General features: G+C 29.1%; 2 protein-coding genes across 2 annotated transcripts in view; both read left to right on the top strand.

The window, feature by feature from the left end:
* The window catches only part of LOC113383451 (vacuolar protein sorting-associated protein 13-like), a 20,617-nt gene extending 9,798 nt beyond the window's left edge, over positions 1 to 10,819 (top strand). The window contains 23 exon segments of the mRNA XM_026621716.1: positions 894 to 1,089; positions 1,418 to 1,450; positions 1,453 to 1,539; positions 1,542 to 1,621; positions 2,077 to 2,124; positions 3,165 to 3,255; positions 3,258 to 3,370; positions 3,454 to 3,591; positions 3,727 to 3,873; positions 3,942 to 4,090; positions 4,160 to 4,294; positions 4,358 to 4,582; positions 4,652 to 4,817; positions 4,926 to 5,142; positions 5,247 to 5,422; positions 5,587 to 5,843; positions 5,915 to 6,110; positions 6,343 to 6,451; positions 6,639 to 6,769; positions 6,837 to 7,006; positions 7,111 to 7,372; positions 8,510 to 8,731; positions 10,481 to 10,819. Coding sequence (XP_026477501.1) covers positions 894 to 1,089; positions 1,418 to 1,450; positions 1,453 to 1,539; positions 1,542 to 1,621; positions 2,077 to 2,124; positions 3,165 to 3,255; positions 3,258 to 3,370; positions 3,454 to 3,591; positions 3,727 to 3,873; positions 3,942 to 4,090; positions 4,160 to 4,294; positions 4,358 to 4,582; positions 4,652 to 4,817; positions 4,926 to 5,142; positions 5,247 to 5,422; positions 5,587 to 5,843; positions 5,915 to 6,110; positions 6,343 to 6,451; positions 6,639 to 6,769; positions 6,837 to 7,006; positions 7,111 to 7,372; positions 8,510 to 8,713 — 3,330 coding nt within the window. The 3' untranslated portion in view covers positions 8,714 to 8,731; positions 10,481 to 10,819.
* LOC113383450 overlaps positions 1 to 22,031 on the top strand; it is a 64,723-nt gene that overhangs the window by 27,637 nt on the left and 15,055 nt on the right. The window lies entirely within an intron of this gene.

Raw genomic sequence — 22,031 nt, 5'->3', positions numbered from 1 at the left:
TACCATTTGTGTGGAAGGTAAGAAATAGAATAGATTATAAAATAAATAATTTCAATTATTTTATCGTGGTCAGGAAAAATGTTATACTGCAGATTTGCGGGTAGTAGTACTCACTATTCATAAGTGAGTTCTGTGGTATTGCAATTTATTAGAATTTGGAGTTCTGCTTTAGAAATTAATTTGGCTTAACTTTTAATATAATATGCTTTTAGTATTAATTGTATGACTTTTTAATAATAATATTTTTATTAGTATCGTGACCAACCCATTTAGATAAAAAAACATTTATAAGATTTTCCAAATTGCATACTAATGTAACTATCAATGGGATAATAAAGATTAACAAATAATCTTTACAGCAGACATCTAATTAGAAAAATATTTAAATTTTTGTAGGTCTTACTATATGACTAAATTTTCATCAGGTAATTGTATTAATAATATTTATTTAAAATTTATAAAATTGTATTTTATTTATAGGAATTGCAGAGTACTGTTTCTTTATCCAAAGTTATGAAATGCGAATCGAAAAGCCGAGACGATCGTGATTCTTTCTTCATAAAAGCAGTGGGTGAATTGAAAACAGGTATGCTATAAAAATATTTTATTTTTTACAAGAAATTCAATTATAGTTTGAAAATAATCCACAGTTTTGTTCAAGATCTAAAACACCTTTCATAATTAATAAAAATTTTACAATTTGCAAGTTTTTTGGTTTTTTGCGAATTTTTCCTAAGACATACAGTAAATTTAAGTACATAACAAATTTTAAAAAAAAAATTGTACAAAAATAAAAATTCTTTTCAATTACTAATGTTTTTTTATTTCTTTCCTTGTAGTTTCACCTAATTATTACCAAATTGTATTACGATTATATATTTTTTTATTTTCAGGTTTATCAGAAATACATCACGTCATACTTTAGCAGTTCTTGTTACACAATCCATTTAAGACCAGGAATAGTGTTCTACAATAGACTTCCATTTGGAGTTATGATGTGTACTGGAGGCGCGAGGGAAACTCTGGTTAAACCAGGAGATTCTCTTCAATTGCCCAAATGCTACCAGACATGCTGTTTTTGTCATGAGGGTGAAGCTAATAATTTTACTTAAGAGAAAGATCAGTGGGAAAATAAAATTTTATTTTTTTATGAAATTCTACCATAAGCATTATCCATCATTTCTATAGATGAATCTTCTTGTTTATTTAATGCATGCCCTGGGAAACTTCTCAATGTAATATGACAAATCTCTTTTTTTGACAACTACTTTTTTTTAAATATTAATTATATAAAAGCAGCACATTATAAAAATCGTTAGCATATATAAAATAATTTTTTTTTCTAAGTATTTGCAATAATTTATCCAAAATATCACTAATGTTTGATTATTTATTATGTCCATTTTAGTTGGATAATATTTGGAGAAAACATGGTCCTGCCGTCACGAGTTACCAGTCAACCTAGTGAATTCCAAGTATGTTCATTTGATTCGCACGATTCTTCTCAAAAAGTGACTCTTGATTTGGGAATGCACACCAGGGAAAAAATGGATCATTATCTATGATCTTATATTGTCCATTTTGGATGCTCAACAAAACAGGATTGGAACTATCTTATAGGGTAAGTTGAAGTTTATTTTAATAGATTATTCAGATAGTCTTTAGAGAATAGGTGTCTTCAGATTATTACAAGTAGTATTTATTAACAGTGAAAATAAAATCTATGAAAATCAAAGATTAATAGGAAAAATTAGGTGTAATTAAATACTTTGTAAATCAAATTATATTTTATATTTAAATTGAATTCCTTAGTACATAATCTAGGAGATGCATAGTAAGAAAAAATAATTATAAGATTACAGATAAAAAAGTATATATAAATTTATGAATCGAAAAATATCTTTTAAATGGTCTTCCATTGCATCTCATTTGAATTAAATGATCATTTTAGTTTTTGATGAAGTAGGTAGTACATCTTGGTTCATCAGTTTTAAAATTTTACAATATTTTAATGATAAATGTTCACACCATTAATGAATTCAAATTTTATAACAAAAAGTGCTAATATTTTTCCAGAAATCACGAAAAACCGAAAGAAACGAGCTGTCTGGTTCACCTAATAAGGTACACCGACAAAATTCATACGAATGGCTCGCTTTTCGTACAGTTTTTAATACTTTTGTCATTATTGCTTGTTTTCTTTTATTAATTTTATGGCATTATTTTGGTGGCTTTATGATAATATATGGAAATATTAGTATGTTTTTAAATAAGTTCTAAAATACTTTTTATAAATATTTTAAATGCGATATTGCATATTATAAGTATATGTAGGTATATAACATATAATAAGGCATGATTAATTTATGTAAATGTGATTTTACCTGCATCTTTCATGTGTTTTTAAAATTTTTTCGTAGCTTATTCAAAAATTGATTCAAATATGCTTCAAACGTTTTATTACGGTTTTGTAATTTTTATAATATTATAATGAATTATTTAGCACTGCAGTGCATCGAATTTACTTTTCTTGTATGCCTTACATTTTTATTCAATTTATCATTTGCCTTTAAATGCATCTCATATTTATTTAGGAATTGTACTTTAACATTTTATCTTTGCATGAGAAAAAATGATGTAATTAATTCTCGCAATATTAATGAATACCACATACCATTTATTTGAGAAACTCTATTATTTTAAATTTATTATATTGTTAATTTGCTCATATTGCTGATCAAATATTTATTAAACAATTTAATTAATACCTACATGTTTAATATTATTTATTATCAATTAACATTATTAATTAATTTTGTGGAAGGGTCTTGTAACTAATAATTATCTATTAAATATTCATGTTCAATGTGATTATATTATGTGGATTATTATTATTATTTTATTACAAAATGTAACAATAAAAATTAAATTATACAAAGCAACGATATGCAAAGTGAGTTATACCTATAAATAAGTACATATATGTAATATTAAAGTCTAATTAAAAGTAAAACTGTGATTAATTTTTATAACGCGATAAAATTGCTCTTGGCATAATCTATGTCAATGTTTATATTGATGAAACGTTAAATATTATTCGCTCTTGGCATGATGTATTTGATTTCCCACTTTTATCAAATATAAATTATCAATTTGATTTATAGAATAGCGACGAATCCGCAAATGTGCTGTACCATCCTGCTGATTACACTGGACCACTTTTGTTTTCGTTCAGACCACGTAACTTCTTCGGTAAGAAAAGGCGGCAGTTCGAGTTGGTACAGGAAAATGGTCTGAAAAGTTTTCCTTGGAGGTTGCTGGATCTTCTGGTGTTGTGTCTTGTCATTCGGACGATGGACGAGTTTACCAGGTAACTTATAACACAAAATGAGCTATTGATAATTGATAATGAGCTATATTATGATTAATATCTGATTTATTTCAAATGTTTAGATTGGGGTAACAAATCAATTGACTTACAATAGTTTGACCAAGCAAGTTACATTTAGTCCGTACTACGTCTTAATTAATGAGTCCAGAATTTTGATGCAATGTCAAGAAGCTGATCGACCTGGCGATTCTTGGATACAGGTAAATATAATTACTAATATTTGTTATAATTAAATTATAATATAAAGTTTGTGTTTCTTGATTTTATCCAATTGAATATACAATACAATTGAAAAATTGCGTTCGAGTCTAATTTAAAATCTTTCCTGTGATCAGGTAAATGCAGGAGAATGCCAACCATTCTGGCCCCGATCTGAACGTGAAGATAAGCTGCTTTGGATCAGGTGCGGTACTGATCCTGAAGTAACAGCACCATTTATCTGCAACAATGTGCAAACAACTTTACTGAAGTTGAACAACAAAGTAAGATATGATTTTTGCATATAATTGAAATGATAACTATCATATATTAAATTTATTTTAATGTTTAGTATGGCGGTGTTCAAATTGAAATACAAGTGACAGAAGGCTCAGTGTACATAACCATGATGACCTACGCTCCAGGCATGGCACCAGCTTTAATAGTGAATAATACTGATGTTGAGCTCAGCTTTTGGGAGAAAGAATCGATTAATGTCAGGTAAAATACATTTTTGGCTAAACAATTTATTTTGAAGTACAATACATTTATGGAAATTAATATTTTCAGACAACTGCCAGCAAAACATCGAATGTTCTATACTTGGGAAAATCCAGCTGGTCCAAGAAAACTTCTATTTGATACTGGCAAGAAAAATGATGCTATTGAACATGAGCTCATTAAAGATGACACTGGATCATTTACGTAAATATTTGATATAGATTACTTATATATTATTACCAGTTATGCTAATTATATTTCTTTTAGGTTGCCGGACAATTCGGAAGTCTTTTTCGCGACCTTCCTATCAGGAATGCAGCGTACAGTGTTATTTTCAAGAGATCTAACAGAAACCAAAACTGGTTTAGATGCTCATGGTTTGGAAGCTAGGATGGACCAAGAAATAGAACTAGAAGCTCATGGAGTTGGTTTATCTTTAGTCGATGATTCACCTACTAAGATGAGGGAAATTTGTTATATTGGAATTGCCAGGTAAAATATATTATTTAGTTATATGCAGTTTGTATGTTTTGTAAAATGCAATGATGTTTTGATTTATAGTTCTGGTGTCATTTGGGAGGCCCGCAAATTATCATCTAAGCGGTATAAGCAGCTTTCTATAGGAGAATGTGAAAGAATTGAAGCAGCTTACCAGAAATATCAAAATGAGTTGCAAATGTATGGCTCCAGCCCAAATCCTAAAGTTTACATTGATGATAAAACTGAGGTATAAGTGATTGAAGATGGCATTACAAATAAATTCTCTTTCCAATTCTTCTACAAATTTCAAGACTGTTTATCTATAAATTCATGTTTCTACTATTTTTATTCACAGATTGATTTCAAAGAAATGATAGCCAAAGGTCCTCATTCACCACGACGATTAAGGCGCACGTATCGCGCTGGTGCCTGGTTATGCATCGGAACTTCAGCTCATTTGACACACCTTCATGCTCGTCTGCACCGGTTACAGGCTGATTGTCAACTACCAGATGCAGCGTTCCCTGTTGTATTAGCTCCTGTTGCGCCTCCTAAGAGTTTAGCCGATATTGGTAAATTTCATTTACAATTCATGATATTTTAATTAAGAATACTGCATTGCCAATTTTTGTTCCAACAACTTTTCTTGAAAATTAAGGATTTATTTTTGTTACAGTGCTGAAACCATTTGCTGAATTAAGTGTTGTGCAAAGAAACCTAGAACACAGTTCTGTAACACAATTTAAATATTGTCGTCTGTTGGTACAAGAGTTTCATGTAAAATTGGACTTAGGTTTTGTCAATGCTATTGTAGACATGTTTCAACCTGATGAAATTTCAGATAAAGAAGCTGTGAGTTTGAATAAGAATAGTAAAATAAAAATTTATATAGTTGTAATTGTCAATTACTATAAATTCTTTGAATCAATATGACTACAAAGTCAAAAATCGAAGTATTATTCTATTCATAAATAAACTTTTACGCAAATGACCTTTTCTGTCCTTTCTGATTACAGGCATCACTATTTTCCAAAGATCTTTCTCTAGTGGAACAATCCCTAAAATCCTTAGTGGCCAGCCAGTCATTACAAGAACAAAAAAGTTTTTATGATTGTCTGCATTTCTCACCATTGAAGATCCATGTAAGTTTCTCAATGTCTGGAAGTGGCAGTAATAGCAGTGGAGGTGGAGGTGGAGGATTACCTGATTTCTTAAGCGTTCTTTTGCAAGGAGTTGGAGTCACTTTGACCGATATGCATGATGTTGTATTTAGGTAAGTGATGATGAATTAAATAATAAACTCAAATTTGAATGATTGTTTAATTAATATATTTTTCTTTGTAGATTATCGTACTTTGAGAGAAATTATTGTTTCTTATCTCAAAAGCAGTTGGTTTCGGAGGCAACAAAACATTACACAGGTCAAGCTGTTAAACAGTTGTATGTGCTTGTGTTAGGTCTTGATGTAATTGGTAATCCATTTGGATTAGTAGTTGGCATCAGCAAAGGAGTAGAAGATCTGTTTTATGAACCATTCCAGGTAAATGGAATAATAATGGAAATAATTCAACAAATTTCAAACAGGTTTTTTTACTACATCTATTTTTTACTGATATTCATATTCTTGACTTTTGATATATATTTAAAAGATTTAAATACCACTGTCATAGTTTGACTAATAAATTTTGTTTATCATTTAGCATTGTTCTTTGTATTTCCTGAACTGCTGGTAAATATAATATATAATATTTATCAATTCTTTTTTATTTTAGGGAGCTATACAAGGACCAGGCGAATTTGCAGAAGGTCTGGTTCTTGGTATGAGGAGTTTATTCGGCCACACAGTTGGAGGTGCTGCAGGCGCTTTCTCTCGCATCACAGGTAGGATTATTCAAAATACCTAAATATCAAATTAAATTAAAATATTTATTGAAATTATTTATCTTCCGACGGCGTTAAATAATCATGTGTTTTAATATTTGTACAATTCCATTGGCGCAAATTATTATTTGGTGTTATTATTCTTTTTTATAACTTTTATATAATTTTCCTCTGTTTCAATTTCAAGGTGCCATGGGTAAAGGATTGGCAACTTTAACATTTGATAAAGAATTCCAACGAAAACGCATGGACCAAATAAATAAGAAACCAGCGAATTTACAAGAAGGATTAGCCAGGAGTGGCAAAGGATTAGTAATGGTATGTGTCTTTATAAACAAATTGGTACAAATGAATCATTTTTATCACATTATTTTTTATATGTTAGGGTGTTTTCGATGGTGTGACCGGAGTTGTAACACAACCATTACAAGGTGCACGTTCAGAAGGAGTTGAAGGATTCTTCCGCGGATTAGGACGTGGTGCTGCTGGTTTAGTTGCGCGGCCTACAGCTGGTATCGTTGATTTTGCTAGTGGCTCCTTTGATGCAGTCAAACGGTAAATATCTCCTGAAATATTTACTAATTTTTGAGCTTAATTTAAATATAAACCCAATGAATATTTTTCTTGTAATTATTAATTTTTTTTTAATTACCTTACAGTGCTACAGATATATCAGACGAAGTGTCCAGACTCCGTCCTCCGCGTTTGTTACCTTCCACCACTGGTGGAGGTGGATCAGTAACGGCTTACAATAGACATGAGGCTGATGGTGCTAAGTTGTTGTCTGATTTAGAAAAAGGACGTTACACCGCCACAGATCGTTATAGGTATCATTTGGAGGTCACCAGCAAGGATACTCTGCTGCTCACTGATAAAAGAGTTGTTTATGCTGTTAAGAATGAACTGTTTGGAGGATGGCAGGTTAGTAAAAGAAACATTTTTATTATTATTATTGTATCACTTATGTATGTGAGCTAACATCCGAGCTTTCATCGATGTTTTCTCAAATTTGTATACATTATTTAGGCACCATAACTTATAGTCTATGCATATCTATCAAATTGATATTAATACAAAATTAAATTATATATATATATATATATATATATATATATATATATTTATGATTTAGTAGTTAATTTTGATGTTGAAATATGTGAGTGAGTTCTTGAGGGCGATACATCAAACAAAGAAAAGCCAAAGATTTATTTCCAAACGTTTCGACATTCAATTTAATGTCATCATCAGTGGATATTATGTTGGTTGGTTACATATAGAGAAGTGTACACAGCACTAGAGATTGGCACTAACATTTATACAACTAACTTGTCAACACTATGCATTTTTTATAATTTTTTGTATGATGTAAACAGAAAAATGATAGTTTTATTGAACAAAAATGTAAGTATAATTATGTAATTTCTGCCACGACTTCTGTACTTTGCGAGTACCGAGGCATGTATATGTAAGAATCCGTGTAAAAAAAAAAACGTGTAAAAAAAGACATTGATCTTATACAAAAATGGGTGATTTGTTCCTAATCTCTAAAACCTATTAAAATTGGTGAAAAACAAGAATTTTTAAGAACAAGAATTAAATTAGTGCAATTCACATTTGCTTTGACCAGTAAAAATTGTTTGTACGCGCTAAAGGGGAATTCACTTAAATCTTTAAGCTAGTGTTTAAGCATCGATACTATCGATGGTTTCAGACTTTTTTCTTTCATAAATACTTTTTTGTGATATGAACATACTTCGCAAAAATTTAATTTGACAAAAAAAATTTAGGTACATAAAATTTCAAATCGTGCTAAATGGAATAAATTCGTGTAAAAAATTTAAAAATATTCAATTTTCAAACCGTGTTATATCAAAACCGTGTACAAAAAGACCGTGTAAAAACAGACTTAGGTGTGTATATATATATATATATATATATATATATATATATATATATTCTATATACATTACACATGAATTCATTTAAATATTTCGAAATGACTTATATTTAACAATAATAATAAATAATTTACTAATTCTATTCATTTACCTTTTTCAGGTGGAATGGTCTTACACCTGGCACGAGATCAAAACACCTGTAACTGTGGTTCCTCGGGGTGTTCTTTTGTCTATGTCTGAACCCAAAAAGAAAGTCCTGGGCATGTTTGGTAATAAAGATTCTGGTAAATTGATTTTAGTCACTCAACAAGAACTAAAGGAGGATCTGGTTCGTAAAATGGAAGCACTCAGGAAAAATGTTTAAAAAACTATTCACGCACAAGTAAGTAACTAAAATAGTAAACATAATCTATACATACATATATATATATATATATATATATATATATATATATATATATATATATATATATATATATATATTATATATACATATATGAGAAAAGTCACTTAGGCACTTATGATTTTTGGATACTAGGGATCAAAATAAGATACTTTGCAAATATTTTCCATTTTAATAACTTCAAAAATTTATAGAAACTCGAATAATATAGAAATTATACCTCTAAAATGAATTCTGATGTTCCGTGCATTGACCCAAAAATAAAGGTTAAATTTTGAAAATTTCCATTTTTAACTTGCCCTTGGTTCATCACCCCCTAAGAGATTTTTTAAAATGTAGCCATTGTCTTTAGGTCAATACACGAGACATTAGAATTCATTTTAGAGGTATGGTTTCTTCAGCAAAGCATCTTATTTTGATCCATAGAATCCGAAAATCATATGTGTATATATATATATATATATATATATATATATGTGTGTGTGTGTGTGTGTGTACGTATGTGGTATGTATAGATCATTTCAAGTATCTTTTTGGAAGAAACCATAATTCAAAAATAAATTTCTATCCAGCGAAATTTCCAATAAAGTTGTTTCTCCATATATTTTAATATCAACTTACCAGAATCTTGTCTTTACTTGCTTGGCAATTTTATGATACATAACTTCAGCGTTTCCAACCTGTGGGTCGCGTACAACTGTTTCCAGAATACTATTATCGAAAATAACCCAACATTTTTCGAACGATATTAAAAAATAAAAAAAAAAGTTAGTTTTTATGCATATTTTTACATAATATTGTTTTTTAATTTGTAATCTGATAATATCAGTTGAGTATTTATAATATTAAACTGTTGAAAAAATTAAGGAGGGGTGCAATAACTTTTTTTGTTAGAGCAAGTGGGCACGATGCAAAAAAGGTTGGAAACCAGTGCTTTACGTGGTTATAGAGTTGATGGTCAGAAAAAATCAATTGAAATATTATAGTCTTATGAGAAGTGGTTTTAAAAAATACTATGTTGGTGGGAACATACAAAACTGTGCGCTTTACTTAATTGTTATCTCTTCCAAGCCAATAATTAAACCACTTTTTATAGGCCTATACAATTTTAAGGTTTTTGTTTGGACTCTTAATCTTAAAAACATTCAAAGTTTCAATAAATTCCCAGATGAGAAAAGATGATTTTCTTGAAGGTTAAATATATGAAGAAAAATTTATACTGAATATTTCGCTGGCTCGATTTTTATTTCTGAGCTACGGTTTCTTCGGAAAAGTTTCTTGAAATGACACATAAAAACAGAGTTGATACTAATACTATTATTTAACTACGATCTTTATCGAAATTTATAGTTGGGCCAGAATTGCATAAAAATGAGTAATTTTGAAGATTGGGCAATGTGGACACATTTTTTTGGTATTACTTTTTTTTAAATCGGTGTAAAAATTGAATTAATACTAAAACATAATTTAAACTTAAAACTTACTTGTTTATTCCTTGATCCATATATTTTTTGGTTCATTACATTTTTTGGTTTTAATTTTGACTTCATAATCTTTTATCCAATTGCATTCCAGTTCCTTAATTTATGATCAGGTCGCATCGCCTATTATATTTGCGTCGTATTTATAGCCTTTATCAAATTCAGGATTTTTGGTCAACATTAACATATTGTTACTATTAAGTAAACAATTAAAATCATATCAAAAATGACATTTATTCGCTTTCAGATTGCAATGAGTTCTGTGCCAAATCGTCAAAGGCATAAAATTTGAATTTTGCGCAGCAACATTTCGTGCGAACAACCAACAGAGCCAAAGATTTGATAAAAGTGTATATTTTTAACTCCAAAATGCAAAATACACAATCTCGAATACCTTTCCAACATTTAATTTGATACTAATTTTTAAAATTACTTTTGGAAACTGTTAGATTTTTCTAAGAATTTAGAAACTTTAAGATTAGATTAAGACTCATACGGCTTGTGCACTTACTTAAATCTCTTTATTGTTGTATTTATTAATGATTATATGTGAATGTGAAATTTTTATAGACATATCTCTTTGCAATAACTACTTACTACGCTGATAAATGTACATTTCTGTTGCATTATTAATACTGGAGTGCCTAGAAATTGTAAAGAAAGTTCATACTTCATTACTTCGCTTTTTCATCTACTATACTACGCTTTCCATAACACCATAAAAAATAATATAAATAATTGAAATAACATAATATATATATACAGAATTTGTGCATAATCCAATCAGTAAATGTAGTAAAAATTCAAAGATATTTTTACATTTCCTATAAAAGATTCTGAGGATTTATTACTATTAGTATTTCCTTCCCTAAGTCAAACCAATAACCAAATCTTCAATGTGTTCAAGCTTATTATTAATTTTATAAGGAATTATATATATTTTTCTATTACTATGAACTTACATATTTTATCTTTAAGATTTTTGAAAAAAGCACAAAAATTTACCTAGTTTATATACAATTTGTGTACCTATTGTTGAAGATATAATATATGCTTTATGTATGTTAAATTACAAGTTATTTGTTACTCTCTGTTAAAGATAAATATTCTACACAAGGCATTTTTGTTAATGTTATATTACTTACTAATAAATTAAATGAATTAAATATTAATTCCATTTTTAGTATACATTATAGTATAGTATAATATTATATTGTTTATATTTCCAGTGGCCACGGTCTAGCGTTTCAAATGCTTTGCCATTATTTTTATGAAACTTTTTATGAATTCTTGGTCTATCTTGCCTTTAAAACGTACTAAAACATAAAAGCCTTACAACAAGTCGTTTAATTTTAAAAATGCGTAAAAAATTGAAGAAATAAGGTACACTTTTTTCACATCAGACAAAATTTAGCTTTAGCCACAGATTTTTAAACAAAGTTTTGGCTGTTTTATTAACTTCTCGACGTTTCAAGCCATTCTGAATCGAATGAGACCAAATTTGGAAGATGTATGTGTGTATGTGACTGGACCGATTTCACAAATTTAAAAGCCATACATCATTGATGTATGTCGATGAGGACTAGCGTTTATCAATTTTGCGCGACGATCAGCCAAACCGTTTCTTTGTAAATAGCAGGAAAGTGAAAAAAAAATTGTCTACGTTTTAGCCCGCAAATCTGAATCGATTTTGAAAATTCAAAAACCGTTCGATAGATCTTGGTTGGGAATCATGCTGATTAGTTTTTGGTAAAGATCGGCCGGGTCTGATAAAGTGTTTTTTTGACGATTTGTATGATTTTTTTTGACGGTAGATATCATAGTATTATAGATCATACTAAAATATTACGGCCTTACGACAAGTCGTTTAATTTTAAAAATTCTTCATAGTTTGCAAAAATTGGTATCATTTTTTTGGCATTTGTCAAAATTAGATCTTTCATTGACGTTTACTCAAAAACGCCTGAACCGGTTTCAGAAATTTAAAAGCCATTTGATGTATCTCGATGAGGACTATCGTTTGTCAGTTTTGAGCGACGATCTGCCAAGCCGTTTCTTTGTTTTTTGGAAAAAAGTGTTAAACTTTTTGTCCACATTTAAGCTTATACTACCGAATTGTCTCCAAAAAATTAAAAACTGTTCGAAAGATATTGGTTGGGAATGATACTGATCAGTTTTAGGTGAAAATCTACCGAGCCGTTTTCTTGTAATTAACTGCCGATTTTTATGGAACTTTTTTGGAGATATATATCGTGGTCTTATATATTATGGTAACTTTTTGAAATATTGCGGCCTTACGACAAAAGTAGTTTAATTTTAAAAATTTATCAAAGTTTGAGAAAATGAATAGTTATTTTGACGTTTGTTAAAATTAAAATTAGACGAGTTACTTGGTATAACTAGGAGTACTTGATCTTAATGAACATACTAAATCATTAAAGTCTTACGGAAACTGGTTCAATTATAAAAATTATGGTTTTTTGTAAATTTGCTTTTAGAAAATACTCCGAATTAACGTGTTCGTTCGTTTTCAATAATGTGTAATAAATGCACTCGGAATACTTTTAATAAATCATAAATTAATTTATTTTTTATTGATTAAGTCGATTATTTACACATATCGGGAAGTTCATGTAACTTGCTTCAAGGCAAAAAAAACTAATACCATCTAGTTTTTATCAAATATTCAAAGATATTTAAAGATTTTTAAACTGATTACAAAGTTATTATTCATGACTACTTGCGAAGAAGTTTGTAACATGTTTTATCAATCTTTCACCAACTTGTTTTGTTACTCATAAACATGTGCTAGATAACCAGGAATCTAATATCTTTGCCAATTTATTGAAATTTACCGTGTATTCAGTACCATATATCAAGTAAAATTATTGTCTGGCGTTCGATGTGCATCGTCATTGTCATTGCAAATGTGCATATTAAATGGATTGTTCCTTATTTAAAGTTTAAAATAGAACTTGTTGATAATGTTCTGATCTTACGAGAATTGCGGAATGGCACACGGAATACAAAATACAAATGCACTAAATGTGCACATGTGTAATGCATCAGACATCTATACATGCTGACGACGATTTTATGTGCATTTTTATCTTGAGAACGACCCAACAGTTTCATAAACATCCATCGAAACGATGCAAGTAGACAGGATATTAAAACTGTTTTTTTTGTATTTTGGATATAGGATTAGAGATACTCATTAGATGAAACATATGGTAATTAAATTAATTACACTAAAAGAAAATATTAAGCCTAACACTAATATTAAGTAATGCAATAATAACTTGAAGAGAAATTACTTGTGATAATGTGATAGTTTGTTTAAGGCGTGATAATAGTTAGATATCTGTTGCTTAATTTTTTAAAGTCCCGAATTTGGAAAATAATACTAAGATCAGAATCAAGACAAAATGAAGTGTGAAAATAATTATAATAAAAACATTCAGTTCAGAAATCTCCTACTCCTACAAAGAGAACTCAGTGAGAAATCTCCTACTCCTACAAAGATTTAAAAAAAATGGGCATATGATTTTAAGAAATTATCAAAAAATGAAAAAAGGAGATATCTCATTGAAGATAACTCTTTAAATGCTTAAAGACCAGCATATTGTCTGAAAAAATAATGGATAATTTTGATCAGCAATAAATATATGCAAAACAATCTAGCGGTGCATGGCATCGTGCCTTAAGGCAAATTGCTGGAACTTCCCGTACCGAAAACTAAATTATTAAAAATAACTTTGCAAAACTTTGAAAAAGTTAGATTTTTGAAAAAATTTGACTTTCTTGAATCTTTTTTTATCTAGCGGTGCATGGCATCGTGCCTTAAGGCAAATTGCTGGAACTTCCCGTACCGAAAACTAAATTATTAAAAATAACTTTGCAAAACTTTGAAAAAGTTAGATTTTTGAAAAAATTTGACTTTCTTGAATTTTTTTTATCTTGATTTTTTTTTTAAAATCTTGAACATTTTTATAAGCGATCGCGCTGTATACTTGATTTGGAGTCAAAATATCAAAGCGCGTAAGCGCTGCGTAGTCGTCTTACATGTAAACAGTGGTACGGAACCCATATAAATGTACACAAAATTTGTACTTATTATTATAATCTTTATAAAATATCTGATAATAGGATGTCCATATGTCTATTTTATATTTCCTTAATCATTTTATATATATTTTTTTCCTTTTTTTATTGGATCTCCGGAGACGCTGGACCTTCCTTTACAAAAATTTTACCATTTTGTTCATACAAGTAAAATGTTTTTTGAATTACTTAAATCGGACGCTCCGTTCTCTTAAAAACCGTGTTACCGTTCTTGGCACATTTTGCTCCGTATCTTCGGAACGGCTAGACCTGCCAAAAAATAATCTCCTTATCAGTACGAATCGAATGTTTTTTGAATTATTTAAATCGGTTGATCGGTGTTCCCGAAATCGTCGACGAAAATTTGTATCCGCACACACACACACGCACACACACACATACACACACATACATTCATTTTTTTAAGGTATGCCAAAATATTCAGAAACCTTTGAAACGTAAAGATTTATTAAAATTTTCATTTTCGATGTTTTTGCGATTACTATAACTTACCCTACGGGAAGTTAAAAAATAAAACTAGTGGTGCATGGCATTGTGCTTTAAGGCAAATTGCTGGAACTTCCCATACCGAAAACTAAAAAATAATGGCCAAACTTTGACCTACCCTATGTTCAACGTTGCACTCATTTCAAAAATTTAAAAGCCATTTTTTGAAACTTGATAAGGGCTTCATACTATTAACTGAATATATATATATATATATATATATATATATATATATTAATTTAATTACACCAAAAACTTATACCTCAATATCTTTTTAAATCATGACCTAATAGCGTCTACGTTAAAAATAGATCTAAAACATATGAATTGTGCAACTAATAATAAAATATGTGATCACAATTTTTAATTAACTATATATATATATATATATATATATATATATATCGATTTTAATATGTTTGGGTATGTGAATATTCCGAAGCATGTGGCGCAATATCAAAGATTTGTAACTGTTTGCATAATCTGTTCAAATATACAAACTATTTATTTGAAAAGTGATAAATGGGCGTCCACACAATATGTTTTTTGTCACTTAAAATTTGTATTAGTTGAGCAAAAATTGATTTTTCTCTCAAACATTCATCGAATAATAATTCATATTTCTTATGCAATTTTTCCATTGCTGAGAATATAAGAATAAATTTAAATAATCATTTCTGGTGGTATTACGCAGTTAACAAATAACTTAATTTTTCATAAGTAAGGAATTATTCTTACTGTTTTATGAACTATTGTATATAATTTCTAAAACCTAGCATTATGAAAAGGCGATCCAGTGGTTGTCCACAAGATTCTAGTAAGGTTCTTATTAGATTTAAAAAAAATTCAAAACTGTTGGGATATTTTACTGCAAAGGCATAAAACAGGACTTCTCAAACTTCTGAGATTCGCAACCCCATTTATGATAGCAAATTTTTTTGATGACCCCATTTATGATAGCGAGTTTGTTTTTGACCCCAAATGCGGTCGCAACCCATAATTTAAGAAGCCATTTCCTAGAAGGCTTTTGCACTTGGAATCATTTTCAGACCAATATTTTCATGTGGGACTGATATCACTACTGCTTGATATGAAGTTGTCCGGGACTCGAGTATAAGATAAGACCTTCGATGGATATCACGAATTTAGAATCTAAGAAATATAATATATTTATATTATTATTATATGTCATATAACTTTAGCATCAATAGAAGACAACCCCATGGTTGTCCTTTGCCTTTGTGATGAGATCATCATAAGATTATAACTAATATTGATATTTGACTTGATTTGTTGAACATGTTCAAGTCTTTTTCTACTTGGAATCTTAGTTAGGTCTATATTTTCAAGTAGAAACTGATGAGTAAAACCTAGAATCTTCTAATGGTAATAATGAATTTAGCATTTAAGAAATATGTATTTTTAATACCTATTTTTATTCCTGCTGCATTATAGTTACTTGCTGTTATTTTAGAATAGGAGTACAAATTATTGTATAAAAATAAAAAAATATTACATTGTTACTTGAACAGGAACTATTTTTAGCATTCTATAAGCTGTTGTGATGTCTTTGTTCTAATATTAGCAGCATCAATAGAAGGCAACCCAATGGTTGTCTTTGGCCTTTATGATGATATTATTATTAGAAATATTACAAACAGTGAGTTGATGCCCGTATTACCGCATGCAATGCACTAAAAGACTATTGTTACTTGCAATTGTTTTTAGATTTATATACACAATTGGAAACTGATATGACTACTGCTTGATATTAATAGGCGGGAATAGAACCTAGTTCCTTGCGGATGAAAAAGCAAGGCTATAACAAAAAAAACATGGGCAAGCTCAAGAAATTATTGTCTATTCATGTGAATATTTTTTTATTCTTTAATATGGTGCATGGAATTTAGTATTTTGCAGAAATATCTCGAAAAGGTATTTTTACTTGGAATCATATTTAGATTATATTGCACAAGTAAAAACTGATATCACTACTGCTTGATATCAAGCTGCCAGAGACGGTGATAGAACCTGGATCTTTGTGGTTTTAAGACCAAAGCTATAACTGAAGACCAAGGATTTCACTCAAGAACCAAGAGTTATATAGCTGAAATGGTTAATATTTTTTATTATTCTATATAGTAAATGGATTTTAGTATATTGCAGAAATGAGCAAAAAAGCTATTTTTACTTTGAAGCATATTTAGATTTATTTGCACATGTGGAAGCTGATGTCATTACTGCTTGATATCAAGCTAGCAGGGATGAAAATAGAACCTAAAACTTGTGGTTGTAAGAGCAAAGCCATAACTGAAGAACCAAGGACAAACTCAAGTGTTATATAGCTGAAATGGTTAATATTTCTTTATTATTCAATATAGTAAGTGGATTTAATATATTTCAGAATATCCCGTAAAGCTATTGCTTGATATGTCACTACTGCTTGATATCAAGCTGTCAGGGACGGAAATAGAACCTGGAATCTTGGGGTTGTAGGAACAAATCTATAAACAAAGACCACGGGTAAGCTCAAGAAATTTTTTTTTATTCATTTACTTATTTATAACATAGTAATTTGTACACCTGCCCTGAAATAGATAATAAGTAAATTTGTAGGAAAGAATGACTTTAAAAATACAAAATCGTTTGGTTCGCTCATTCTTTCATTATCAGAGATTTTGGAAATTGATATATTTTAATGTAATATGCTTTATATTTTTAAATTTCTTATTAATCCCCCCGGTAGTGTTGTGTTGTAGTTCTTTCGGCAAGTGGGTTTGGATGATCCTCGAGGCGGCTTTTGTAATTATTTATTGTAATTTGTGTTCCATCGGTACACACTTTGGGGATCAAAAAATAAATGCCTCATGGTGTATTTTTAATATTTACTGTAAAGTGGTATATAAAATTTGATATCAATGATAGTTGAAACCACGTGGCAACCGGCAATACCACCAAATATCATTAATAACGTAAAAAATTCCGTTGTGCATTATAATTGTTAATAATATTGCTATTAATATTTGAAACTAAAACGTGTTTGACATATCATGAGTTAAATATTTAAATCATTTTTATTATGTAAATAGGCTAAACTGTTGTATTGTTAATCCAGCACGGACCACGATATTCACGTGTCGTATTGTACCATACAAGCGCATTCGTCGTCTCTTTCTCTCATGAAAGGAATACATTGACAGAAAGAGGATAAAAGACTAGTGGTGAATTATTTAAAGTGAAATATTTAAAATTATGGATAATATTTGGTAATGAATTATTTTTTGTGCGTTGTTCTGTGTATTATACAAACAGTTTTAAGTGCAATAATGTTTAATAATGTCCATGTTATTTATAGTGCGTTTTCCCATAAGTAATATCCCATTACCATGCATTCAGTTTCTGCCAAGCAGTCGCACTGCGCACCTCGTACAAGTCGGGCGCCATTACACGTCGGAATATATAAATGAAATAATTGAATTAAAAAGATTTTAAAGCAGCAACAAACATAGTCAAAAGTTCAGTCAATAGTTTAGTGATAATGTTTTAATTATTCGGTGTAAATTAAAATTTAGAAGTGTTTTAATACTGTTTTTATTGAGAAGTGCCACCTGTTGATATTGCATACATCGTGGATTTTTGTTTACAATTTTTATATAGGTTAGGAAATTGCACGCGTTGTTTTATGGTTTAATTTTTAACGATTGATGTTGGTTTATAAATAAATTTTATTGAAGTGTTTGTGTCGATACAGACTATTAACTTATTTTATTTTGAAAACGTGTAATAAAACAATTCATAACAAATTGTGTTTAAGGCGAAATAGCCTAATTTGCAAAAATATAAAGTGAAAATTAATTAGTGTGGTTACAGTGTAGGATTACCAACTTGGATACTTCAAATTCTTTCCGGCATTTTAACAGTAAGTTTCTTCTCATTTATCATTTTGCGAAATTGATACAACCATTTAACCGATACCAATAATCTATAAATAATGGATTATTTTTATTTCGTGTAATTTATTTCCACAACATCTGATAAAGCGTAATTAAATTTTGATAATTAGATATTACTGATACGCCCGGAACGTGTGTTTTGTTTGTTTATACATTTCGATTAATCTTTTATAAGTTTCTAAAGTTATATTGATAAATATTTAAATAAAGATAGATTGTTGTCAAAAATACTTTATCTTGTGAAATCATTTGATTATTTTGTTTTTTTCTGCCAATCTTTTTGACATTAGGAAATTTCTAATTAGACTCTAATGGTACCCCTTTGTTGCCTTCTTGCAATTGTGTACTTCCAAAAAATCGCTATGTAAATTTTTAAATTAAATTAAAAGTGGTGATCTTATATAATAGCAAATATGTCGAGGTTAAAATTAATTAATAGTTTTTTGTTTTCTTGTATTTTTACTATTTTGTTCCTGTATATTTTCTTGTAAATTTAAAATGTACCCTTTGGTGTCATGTTGTCTGCCTGTCAATTGTTCTAACTTCAAATTTGAAAATTTGTCAACTTAAATTAAAGATGGCTGACCTTGTTTTATATAATATATTAGAAATTATTATAAAAATTAGGATGTAAATAAAATTAATGAACTGTTTCTTTCTTCTTGCCGGGTTAACTTTTTCCACGTGGTTAGTTAAAATCTAAAGGTGCCCCTTGGTGTTATTTTGTTGTCTTTCTGCTGCCAATGGCAATCTTCAACAATACGCTATTTAATTTTTGTTAAATTAAATTAAAATTAGTGATCTTATATAATACACATGTGGGTAAAATTTAATTGTTTCGTTTTTCTTGTATTTTTACTATTTTTTTCCTGTATATTTTCTTGTAAATCTAAAATGTACCCCTTTGGTGTTATGTTGCCTACCTGTCAATTGTTCTAACTTCAATTTGAAAATTTGTCAAATAAATTAAAGATGGCTGATCTTGTTCTATATAATATATTAAACATTATTATAAATATATTGAAAATTAAGATGCAGATAAAATTAATTAATTATTTCTTTATTCTTGCCGGTTATCTTTTTTGACATGGTTAGATACGTTAGATAAAATCTGAATGGTGCCCCCTTGGTGTTATTCTGTTGCCGCCCTGTTATTTGTAAATTTCAAAAAACAATTTTGTAAATTTTGTTAAAAAAGTTAAAGGTGGTCTTATATAATATCAAATAAGTAAAAAAGTATGATGTAGGTAAAATATATTAATTGTTTTCTTCTTAATTCTTGTCTTTTTGACATCTAAAAAGTACCCCCTTTGGCGTTATGTTGCCTGCCTGTCAATTGTTCTAACTTCAAAAAATCACTTTGAAAATTTGACAAATTAATTTAAAAATGGCTGATCTTGTTATATTATAACAAGAATAACAATAGTAATAATATTAAACATTATTATAAAAATTAAGATATAGATAAAATTAATTAATTTTTCTTTTTTCTTGTCGGTTAACTTTTTTGACTTGGTTAGGTGAAATCTAAAAAGTACCCATGTGTTGCCTTCCTGTCAACTGTTCTAATTCAGAAATTCACTTCAAAAATATGTCAAATAAATTAGTATTATAGCTATGTGTGTGAATTGTAAACCTGTGTGAATTCCATTTCTAAATCTCACGTAGTGGTATCATTTGTTATTCGTATGATAAAAAAATGATGAATTTTTAACCGATATTCATTTTATCCAGATGTTTTCGTGAGTCTCTAGTCCGATCAATTAAGAGGTAATTTGGTTTCGACAAATATTTTTATTTCTATTTTTATCGCACTACCTATCCCGAATATGAAAATATTAAACAAAAACTGGTTCCTTTCTGACGTAGTTTCTCTTTGTTTTGGTTGTCTAGCGTTGATGGTAGATTTTAATCCAATAAGAATCTTATAGTTTGATACAATAAGAATCTTGGTAGATTTTATCCAATAAGAATAAGAAATAATCATATAGTTTTGATACAATAAGAATAGTGGTAGATTTTATCCAATAAGAATTTTATAGTTCCATACAATATGAATCTTGCTTCAGTTTATTTTTTTTTTAACAATATGAAAGTACAGAGTTTGGGTGCATTTTTATACACAGTACAGTGTATAAAAAGGGATTCGTACCTCTTACATGCAAGTCGGCCACAAAAAGGGTCATTTTCACTTGAGATCTACTGCTTGATATTAAGCTGGCGAAAACATTGGATTAGTTTGTGAGAGCCCGCCAATTAAAGTAAATTCTGGACTTATATCACTATAAATATGAAACTCAATGTTTTTCTTCATGTAATAATCAGAAAAAGATTAAAGAGAAAATATATTCAGCAATGATATTATGTAGTGAAAATAAAAAATGGGTGCAGGATGTTAAGTTAAGAAAGACAAAGGGTTCTCATTATTCTTATGCCTAGATTTAATTTGATATTTTATAAAAATACTATCAATAATCATAATTCATCATATTTTGTTCAACAATATAAGAGTTAATACAAAACACCTGGTTGGTTAGTTATTATATTTAATGTTCTATAATATTTTTTTTTTTTTTTTTTTTTTTTTATTTTATTTTTATTCTGCAATCTATAAAAATAATTATATTTAGCAGAGAATGCTGACAAGTGTTTACAATTGGTTGTTTTACAAATTAGCACATACGCCCAGTGGTGTATCTACTATAGTTAATATATAAAAAAGAAAAAACTAAAGACAAATATAGAGAAAAAAATATAAATATAAAAATAAACTATAATAAATCTCGAGGTATTTTCCTTTTGAGCCTGGTCGGCTGGCCTTCCTGGTATAAGTTTGCATGCTAGTTGGTTTGGATGTGCGTCAATTCTATTCTTATAATTACAGGCAAACATTGATATATGTTCTTGAATTGTAGGTATACCCGTGTCTTGTGGAGAATCCATGTTGGCGTGTAGTGAGGAGCGTTTAATATTTGCCGCAGGAATTTGTTTTGTGCTCGTTGTATTATGTTTAAATTGCTCTTTTTAGCAGTACCCCAAAGTTGTAATCCGTAGGTCCACACGGGTTTGATCACAGCCTTATATATAAGTAATTTGTTGTAAGTTGATAATTCTGATTTTCTGTTTAAGAGCCAATAATAATTTTTGAAGATTAGATCTATTTGTTGTTTTTGTTCTTTATGTGTACTTTCCAGTTGAGTTTCCTATCTAAGTGAATGCCGAGATACTTTATTG

The sequence above is a fragment of the Ctenocephalides felis genome, unplaced genomic scaffold, assembly GCF_003426905.1.
Source record: "Ctenocephalides felis isolate EL2017-DRISC unplaced genomic scaffold, ASM342690v1 CF-g0.4_SCAFFOLD_03570, whole genome shotgun sequence".
NCBI classification, from domain to species: domain Eukaryota; kingdom Metazoa; phylum Arthropoda; class Insecta; order Siphonaptera; family Pulicidae; genus Ctenocephalides; species Ctenocephalides felis.
This window is presented reverse-complemented; position numbering and strand designations above follow the sequence as displayed.